Here is a 9,492-nt window from a genome sequence, read left to right as displayed (position 1 = left end):
GCCGGCTAAAACAGGTGAATTTAAACAATGGCTTAGTGGCTAAACGCATCTCGTTGTCGTGTGAGGGACTTGTTCATGTTGGACAGACATTTTAATTGCATTTTGTGTCTGTTAAGAGGCACAAAGACACCCTTTACATCTATGCCCCCAAAGCTGCCGTTTCAGCTGAGGGGGGGCTCTGGGCATTAACTATAATAACTCCGTGTTGAAAGCACCCATCCTGTTCATTTTTTTTCTATAGACTGTACTCACAAAGATATAACGATCAACATAAATTTAAAAATTTGTCGAAATTGTCCTTTAAGCATCTTTATGTCACATCTGTATACATAAAGAAAGATCACATGTTCTGCAGCGGTTCATTTATAGCCTTTTCTCACAGCTGCTGGAGTAATTAAACTTATAATTTTGATGCTGGATTGTAATCCGGAAAGGCTCAAATGACATCATCAGTGAAAACGTCCCCGGTTACGTATGTAACCTTAGTTCCCTGAGAACAGGGAACGAGACGCTGCGTCAGCTGACGCTACGGGGAACGCCTTCAGCGTGACAGGTGTCTGAAATCGCTATCAAATCACAATCCTACTGACTATCGGCAGCTGGTGATGTCATCACCGTGCGACCAGGAAGTATAAAAAGGCACCGTGCCAACATGACAACATCCGCTTCGTCTGAAGGGACTGTGGGCAGGCACACCTTGAAGCATGGCCATGTGACGCAGCATCTCGTTCCCTGTTCTCAGGGAACTAAGGTTACATACGTAACCGGGGACGTTCCCTTTCGAAAGAGAACTCGCGCTGCGTCAGCTGACGCTACGGGGAACGATATACCCACGCCGCCATGCTGAGGGGAGTGCACGCCCCTTACTGGCAGTGAGAACTGCCTGGACGAGTGTTCGCGGAAAGTCTGAACCACTCCCCCTCTAGCCACACAGGCTGCCAGTGACATCATTCCCTACGGTCATAGCCCAAGCTATATGCCTAAGAGAGAACCTAAACAAGTTTTAACTGAGGTTTCCTACTCTCGGCTTGCTCGAGGGCCTGGGACCTACTGCTTTCGAAGGAAGGAGTCCCTTAAGAGAATGTGGCTAGGGGACCCGAGGGCGCCACCAGCCGTCACTAATTCGGGAAAAACCTTCACCGAATGCCACCAGGGAGGCCTCACCTGGCATCACTTCTGTGGGACACCCCAGCTTGGCCAACCCTGTCTGTCAAAACAGAGCCTCCGGACATCACTCTTACTTATGAGCATCCAGACTGAGGGACTGCAAACTGGCAATGTCCTCCTCAGACCGGAACTCGGAGACGGGAATCCTGGAGAGCAGTACTCAGCTTAGTGCTTCTTACCCTTGCCATCGAGGGGAGTCTCTTCTGCTCGATCCTAGGATCTACTGAGCACATTTATTAAACGGGAGGCTCAGGAGGCCTAAATAGGCCTATGGACTGATCTACCCGGGAGGCCCCGAGGGGGGCCTGCCCGTCTGATCAGACTCAAGCGGCCGTAAGCTCGCAGACGACCCTCAATGAGGGGAGCTCTCAAGCCAGCTTGGTATGTAAACCATGCTGTAGGCTAGCCATTTCCCTGTCCTGAAGGGACTGCGCAGCAGATACGGAGTCTCGTTGTGCTAGGGCACGAGCCCGCCACTGAGTTATACCGGCCCAGGCCGGGACCCAACGGCAGGCAGCTGCTAGCTGTCAGCCCAAAGCCAGTTCTACGTTCCCGCTTAGGGGAACCGTTTCCCCTCCAGGGAGGCCAGGAGGCGCCTCTACCTGGCACCGTTAGTGCTAGCTGTTAAGAGCCGCAGGAAGGTGGCTTTACTGGTTCCTCAGGGGCTCATGAGGCTATAACGCCAGAAGCCACCTATGCTAATGGCTAGCTTGTCACCAAGACCTGGTCCGGGAATCCCCTCCCAAAAAGGCCCGAAGAGGCCTGACAGCCCGATACACTGGCCTACCGAGCGTCCCAGCTCGGGGGCTCACCCTCAGGTGCGGCCTACTTCCCGCGGCCTACTTCCTACCAGCCAACGAGCAAACTGTCGGGAGCTGTTGTGTTCCCGGGGCTCGTCTCCAGGGAGGCCTGTTTGATGCCTACGTACAGTCCGGTCTTTTTTTAGGGCGGCCTGGAGAGGCCTATTGCCGAATGGCAGTTCCCTATTAGATTGGTGACAGACGGTGCTTATCCGATGGCAAATCCCACCGGAAACCCCGCAGGGCCGGGAAACGACCATAGGACGGCCTGAAGCGGCCCGTCCCTGATAGCAGACCATGCTAGCCGCCTGGCTAGCACCCACGCACACTGTTGCAAGACCTGGGAACCGGGGCTCACCCTACAGGAGGCCTAAAGCGGCCTAGATCCTGCCAACCAATGGTCGGAACCCTAGGTCACCCCCTCAGGGGACACCATGTGAGGCGTGCTGAAACTCAGCGAGCCCTCAAAGTCGGGCTGACAGTGGCTGTCTGCTGGCTGATAAGGACTGGGTATCCAGGCACTACCTGGGGACTCATCCCCAGGGAGGCCGTTAGGGGCCTACTTATGACGAGGTTTCTGCTGCAGCCGACATCGTTGGGGAGAACCCTCCCCGCTCACATGGGCCACGATGTCGGAACTCACCCGCAGGGAGGCCTACTGAGGCCTACCACCTGACCCAGAGTTAACTGCCCGGACTGCCTCGGCTGGCGTCTCCCGCCAGCCAGCCTTCTATAGTCAGTCCGCCCCAGCGGCCCATAGCAGCCTTCTGCGACAGCGCAGTCTCTCAGGCAGCGCCTACCAGCGTGGACCTAAAACACAATGCCCACAGCAGTGCACTCAGCATAAAACGCCTTGAACCCTCTAAAGCGAGGGGAGTACAACTTACGCCACCTGCCTCCAGGGCGGCCGTCTGGTCGTCCAGCGGTCCGCTGTCCGCGCAAGGGCGTCAGCCATAACAGTGTTTCGACTCCAGGGGAGCATCCTACCAACCGATGCTTTCAGATGGTTGCGAAGTACAGCTCGACCCGAGCCTAAAAGGTGAAGCAGAAGACACAGAGCAAAAAGTGAAAGATATTGAACACACACAACCGGCCATTTCCTGAACCAAGCCGGGGGGCCGCCCAGAAGTGGCGGCCGCACTAGCTCTGGGGGGCGGGGCTAGCAAAACCAGTCTGACTGCGCACCGCAAAGAGACGCTGTAGCAAAGTTCGATATAATAAGGAAGGAAGAGGACAAGGGGTCGGCTGGACGGTTGATGCTTTTCTCTTTATTATAACTCAAAACTTTAGCAACACACACTGCGGTGTGGAATCTCATAAACAACGATCTCTCGATCACTTCCGGGTCGGCACTTCCGGCTTCCGGTTACTCAGTCTCTGTGAGGGGGGTTTGGCATCAACCGTCCGGGCTCTCTCTCTCCCCGATCTCCGGTTCCACTGATGTTTTATCCCCTCTCCGCGCTCATTACTAGAACAAGAGACAGGTGTTATTAATCTGCTTCCAACCCACTCACGTACCGCTTGTCCCGCGGCTCTCTCTCCCGCTGCAGACCTCGCTGAACCACGCCCCCCTTGCCACATACCCCCACCGCCCGACTCAGGCCGGGGAGCCGTCCGGCCTGCAGCCCCCCCCCCCCCATTTCTGGAGAGGAAGTCGGCCACAGCCATCTGAGCACCCGGCCTGTGGACCACCTGGAACTTAAAAGGCTGAAGAGCTAGATACCAACGAGTGATCCGCGCGTTGGTATCCTTCATGCGGTGGAGCCATTGGAGAGGAGCGTGGTCCGAACAGAGGGTGAACTCCCGCCCCAGAAGGTAATAGCGGAGGGTGAGAACGGCCCACCTGATGGCAAGGCACTCTTTTTCGATGGTGCTGTACTTAGCCTCTCTCTTCGAGAGCTTACGGCTAATGTACAGCACCGGCCGCTCTCCCCCCTCCACCTCCTGGGCCAGGACTGCGCCCAGCCCCCTGTCCGACGCGTCAGTCTGCAACAGAAAAGGGAGAGAAAAGTCAGGGGAGTGTAAAAGCGGCCCGCCACATAGAGCAGCCTTAACTCGGGTGAAGGCCTGCTGGCACGGCTCCGTCCATTGGACCGTATCTGGTAGCCCCTTTTTAGTAAGGTCAGTCAGAGGGCTGGTGAGGTCCGAATAATTTGGTATAAACCGTCTATAATATCCCGCCAGCCCCAAGAACTGTCTTACCTCCTTTTTGGTCTTGGGCCTCGGACAGGTTGCAATTGCGGCGGTCTTATCAATTTGGGGACGCACCTGCCCATGACCCAAGTGGAAGCCCAGATACCTTACCTCCACCCGCCCAATTGCACACTTCTTCGGGTTGGCCGTGAGCCCCGCTCCCCTCAACGACCTCAAGACCGCCCGGACATGCTGCATATGCCGCTGCCAATCGTGACTGTAAATCACGATATCGTCCAGGTAGGCAGCAGCATATGCGGCATGGGGACGCAAAATCCTGTCTATGAGTCGCTGAAAGGTAGCGGGTGCCCCGAACAAGCCGAAGGGAAGCGTGACGAATTGGTGCAATCCGAACGGCGTGGTGAAGGCCGTCTTTTCTTTGGACAATGGAGACAAGGGGATCTGCCAATAGCCCTTCGTTAAGTCCAATGTCGAATAAAATCGAGCCGTGCCCAGCCGATCAAGCAACTCGTCAACCCGCGGCATTGGATACGCGTCGAATTTCGACACTGCGTTCACCTTGCGGTAGTCCACACAGAACCTGACCGAGCCGTCGGTTTTAGGAACCAAAACGATCGGGCTCGCCCAGTCACTGTTGGACTCCTCTATTACTCCCATATCGAGCATTGCCCCTAATTCTTCCTGAACTACTTTTTTTTTGTGTTCAGGTAAGCGATACGGCCGGCTGCGAACTACCACGCCCGGCTCGGTCTCGATATGGTGCTGAATTAAGTCGGTACGTCCCGGTAGGGGCGAGAACACGTCGGCGAATTCCGCCTGTAGCTTTGAGAGATCAGTGAGTTGGGACGGTGAGAGGTGATCTCCCCCAGGGGCCAATGCGACCGATTGTGCTTTGATGCTCGCCTCTGGCCCGAGATCATCCTCTCCCCCGATCACCGTCGCCAACAACACTGATTCCACCTCATTCCATTTCTTCAGGAGATTGAGGTGATATATTTGCCGTGCCCCGTTCCTATCGGACCGTATCACTTCATAATCGAGGTCTCCAACCTGTCGTGCGACCTCAAACGGCCCCTGCCACTTCGACATTAATTTAGAGCTCGATGTAGGGAGTAATACGAGCACTTTCTCTCCCGGTGTAAATTTGCGTAGTCTCGTACCCCTGTTATACGACCGGCTTTGGCGGTCCTGGGCTTGCAACAAATTCTCCCTAGATAGCCGCCCCAAGGTGTGGAGTTTTGTTCGCAAGTCCAGCACATATTGAATTTCGTTTTTTGGCCAAAGAAGGTCCCTCCTCCCAAGTTTCTCGTAGGACGTCCAGCACCCCCCGGGGCTGCCGTCCGTAGAGAAGCTCGAAGGGGGAAAACCCCGTGGAGGCTTGCGGGACCTCCCGCACAGCGAATAAGAGGGGTTCTAACCACCGATCCCAATTTTTGGCGTCTTCCTGTACGAATTTACGGATCATGGATTTAAGAGTGCGATTAAATCGTTCGACCAAGCCGTCTGTTTGTGGGTGATAGACGCTTGTCCGAATCGATTTGATGCCCAATAACCCGTATAATTCGCTTAGCGTGCGTGACATAAACGCCGTGCCTTGATCAGTGAGGATTTCCTTCGGAATCCCCACTCGGGAGATTAAACGAAACAGTGCGTCCGCAACACTCTTCGCCGAGATGTTGCGGAGAGCCACTGCTTCCGGATATCGTGTTGCGTAGTCCACGATAACTAGCGCAAAACGATGTCCGCGTGCGGATCGCTCTAATGGCCCGATGAGGTCCATCGCAATTCTCTCGAAGGGGACCTGCATTAATGGAAGGGGGCGCAATGGCGCTTTTGGGGAGGCCAGTGGATTCACCAACTGACATTCAGGACAAGACGCGCACCACCTGCGCACATTGTCGTGAATGCCTGGCCAAAAAAATCGGGTCATTAAACGATTCAGCGTGGCCGCCTGTCCCAGGTGGCCCGCCATTGGGTTAGAGTGAGCCGCCTGGAAAAGCATTTCCCGGCGGCTCTTTGGTACTAACAACTGGGTTGTATCCACTTTTGTCTGAGCGTCTTGGGTCACTCGATACAACCTATCCTTAATTATGGCAAAATAAGGATACGTGACGGGCAAGGCGGGTTGAAGGGACTGACCGTCGATAGTGCGGACCTGTTGGAAAGCATGTTTTAGGGTATCGTCCTGAGACTGCTCCAGAGGAAAGTCATCGCGGTCCGAGAGAATCAGTCTCTCGACCCCGCTCGGTTCCTCTGAAGCCGTCTCCGAGGGCCCCGTATCAGTCTCGCCAACCTGCACCCGCACCGCCCCGTTCCTAGCCTGGTTCCCCCAAGCGGCATCCGCGCATATCGACCCCAATAACGCCGGAAAGGCGGGCCAATTCGTCCCCAGAATTAGCGGATGCCGGAGGTGGGGACTAACCGCCACCTCAACACTATGATTTTCTCCCCTAAACTGTATCGTGACTGGGACCAGCGGATATTCCACCACATCCCCGTGCACACACCGCACCTTAACCATGCGGCTTGTATCCAATGCCCCAGGCTGCATCAGGCTTTGATGGATCGAGGTTTGGTTACATCCTGAATCCACCAAGGCCTGATATGTACCCCCCTTGATACTCACAGGAACTTGGTACTCTCCTGCTTGATCAGGGGTGGTCCGCTGGACGTCCGGGACCCGGATCATTGTCCCGATGTCCATCATTGGACATCGGTCCACAAAATGGTCCGGGTCACCGCACCGCCAGCAGGCCAGCCCAGGCCTGCCCGCCGCCCCTGCGGCGGGGAGTGGGTTGGAATATGAGCGCGGAGGGGGGGTGGAACCGGAACCGTTATCCCCGCCCGACCCCAGCAGCCCCGCCCCCCTGGGCGGGGCCCTCGAACTCCCGTATTGCCCTGGGCCCATTCCACCCCGACCTCTGGGGGGAATACGAGGGGGCCCTGGAGGGCGGGACCTAGGGAGAGGGACAGGAGGAGAAGGAGAGACAGAGGGGGGAGAGAGAGAGGGAGAGGTTAGTCGGGGTTCGCCGACCCCTGGGCACGCCACCAGATGGTCCTCCGCCAGGTTGATGGCCGTCGTCAGCGACGTGGGCCGGTGGCACTGGACCCACTCGGCGGTCTTCTTGGGTAGCCGAGCGATGAACTGCTCCAGTACCACCAGATCGACGATGTGGTCCACGTCGCTTCCACCGGCCAATAGCCATTTGCGGCAGGCGTCCCGGAGCTGGTGGGCCATCGCGAAGGGCCGGCCGGTCTCCCCCCACTCGAGCGAGCGGAAACGCTGACGGTGCTGTTCGGGGGTCCGACCGACCCGCTGGATGATGGCCCTCTTCAGATCGTCGTAATCCAGGAGGTTCGCCACCGGCAGTTGTTGGGCGGCCGCCTGGGCTTCTCCGCTGAGCAATGGAATAAGGCGCACCGGCCACTGTGCCCGGGGCCACCCGCAGGCCTCCGCCGCTTTTTGAAAAAGGTCTATGAAGGCCTCGGGATCGTCCTGTGGCCCCATTTTGTGGAGGGGCACGTGGACCGGTGCGCTGGCGAGCCCGGCGGCTTCGGTGCGAACCTCCCGGTCTATCCAGCTCCGGAACCTCTCGCGGTCCTCTTGCTGGCCGCGGACGATGGCCTCGAATCGACGCTCCTGGTCCGCCCGCAGCTCCAGCATGGACTGATGTTGTTCCTGGTGGAGGGCCGCGAGAGAGGTGATAATGTCCGCAAACGGCGTGGCGGAGGGCGTTGGAGTAGTCATGGCGGCGGCGCGGTCCTACTTCCTTCCCGGGTTTCGGCACCACTGTAGCAAAGTTCGATATAATAAGGAAGGAAGAGGACAAGGGGTCGGCTGGACGGTTGATGCTTTTCTCTTTATTATAACTCAAAACTTTAGCAACACACACTGCGGTGTGGAATCTCATAAACAACGATCTCTCGATCACTTCCGGGTCGGCACTTCCGGCTTCCGGTTACTCAGTCTCTGTGAGGGGGGTTTGGCATCAACCGTCCGGGCTCTCTCTCTCCCCGATCTCCGGTTCCACTGATGTTTTATCCCCTCTCCGCGCTCATTACTAGAACAAGAGACAGGTGTTATTAATCTGCTTCCAACCCACTCACGTACCGCTTGTCCCGCGGCTCTCTCTCCCGCTGCAGACCTCGCTGAACCACGCCCCCCTTGCCACAGACGCCTACCCCCTCCCCACGACCACTGGCTGAGTCGCGATTCATTCTGCTATACACCTTTTTGCATTAATAACAACCCCCAAATGCAGAAGGGGGGTGGGCATTGGCCGGACGACCCTACTGCGGGGAGGCCGGGTAGGGATACAAAGCTCCTGCGGGGATACCGACAGGAGCCCGGGGCAACTGCCAGGGCGATATGCCACCGCGAGACGCCACCGTCATCCCATCAACAGCCTAGGCCAACTTGATGCACTAGCATCGGTCTGATAATCCCACAACAACGGCCCTAAAAAGGACTGGGACAGACCTTACTGCAGTTCATGCGCTAGCCTAACCTCACAAATTCATCTAGGTATTTCACTAGCAGAGGTGCCACCGCTACCCAGAGGTGGCTACAGCTAAAAAAGTTCGCCAGGAGAACATACGTCAGTTTATATCGCCGCTGCATGCCCGCGGCATGTGCGGTGGCCTCAACTGCTCATATTACACATATCCAGAAGAGAAAACAGCCTTATAAACTACTGTTGCTACACTAGCAAACATAAGCCTACATAAACACACTGTGTTTATACAAACATCGTTCTAGCCACCTTTACTGGGGAACTACAGGCCCACTTCTCCAACTGTTACACTTTTCTTCATCTTTTGTAGACAAAATATCCCTCAGGGAAGCATAGAGTCCAAACATACGGCATTAAAGAAGAATGTTTGCCCTAAAAGGGGACTCACCCGCTGTCTTCAGTGCCTCATCGCTTCATGTAACATGCATGCTTCGGCGCACTAACCTGAGGGTGGGGCGCTTTATTCTCACATGTAAGGCCGAGGAGGCGGCCGCGAAATCCCGCTTTTCCCAGAGACGATGCACTGTGTGCGGGCAGAGCACACACCGGCCTGGCAGGCTTTCGTCAGAGTCTCACCTCCACTCATCATTAGCCCGCGCGGCCTGGTGTAAAGCGCGCCCGGGGAGAAAAAAGAAAAACAACAGAACAACAAAGGAGGGGACACAACATCACTTCCGCGCCCTCGGGGGCGGAGACTCACCACCTCGCTTTGGGCGCTGGAAGCGGTTCTTCTCTCCGATGTCCCTCCGCCTGTTGCGGGTGTCCTGCCTCTTCCACGTCCTACTCCTCTCTCTGAACTTTCCCACCACCGCCTCGACGGAGGTGCCGAAAAGCCCAGAGGGCGAGACCGGGGCATC

General features: G+C 56.5%; 1 protein-coding gene across 1 annotated transcript; it reads right to left on the bottom strand.

Moving 5' to 3' along the window:
• Window positions 1-3,202: 3,202 nt before the first annotated feature.
• Window positions 3,203-8,236, bottom strand: LOC137078340 (uncharacterized). Its single transcript, XM_067445535.1, has 2 exons — window positions 6,748-8,236; window positions 3,203-3,435 (listed from the first exon to the last, which is right to left on the bottom strand). The coding sequence occupies exons 1-2, from the start codon at window positions 7,867-7,869 to the stop codon at window positions 3,433-3,435; spliced, it is 1,125 nt and encodes a 374-aa protein (XP_067301636.1). The 5' UTR covers window positions 7,870-8,236; the 3' UTR covers window positions 3,203-3,432.
• Between the last annotated feature and the right edge of the window lie 1,256 nt (window positions 8,237-9,492).

The sequence above is a fragment of the Pseudorasbora parva genome, chromosome 6 (assembly GCF_024679245.1).
Source record: "Pseudorasbora parva isolate DD20220531a chromosome 6, ASM2467924v1, whole genome shotgun sequence".
Classification (NCBI taxonomy): Eukaryota; Metazoa; Chordata; class Actinopteri; order Cypriniformes; family Gobionidae; genus Pseudorasbora; species Pseudorasbora parva.
The sequence above is the reverse complement of the archived record's forward strand: the minus strand, read 5'-3'. Positions and strand labels throughout refer to the sequence as shown.

Coding starts and splice junctions, on each gene's coding strand:
- LOC137078340 (XM_067445535.1), bottom strand. CDS start 7,869: ATGACTACTCCAACGCCCTCCGCCACGCCGTTTGCGGACATTATCACC.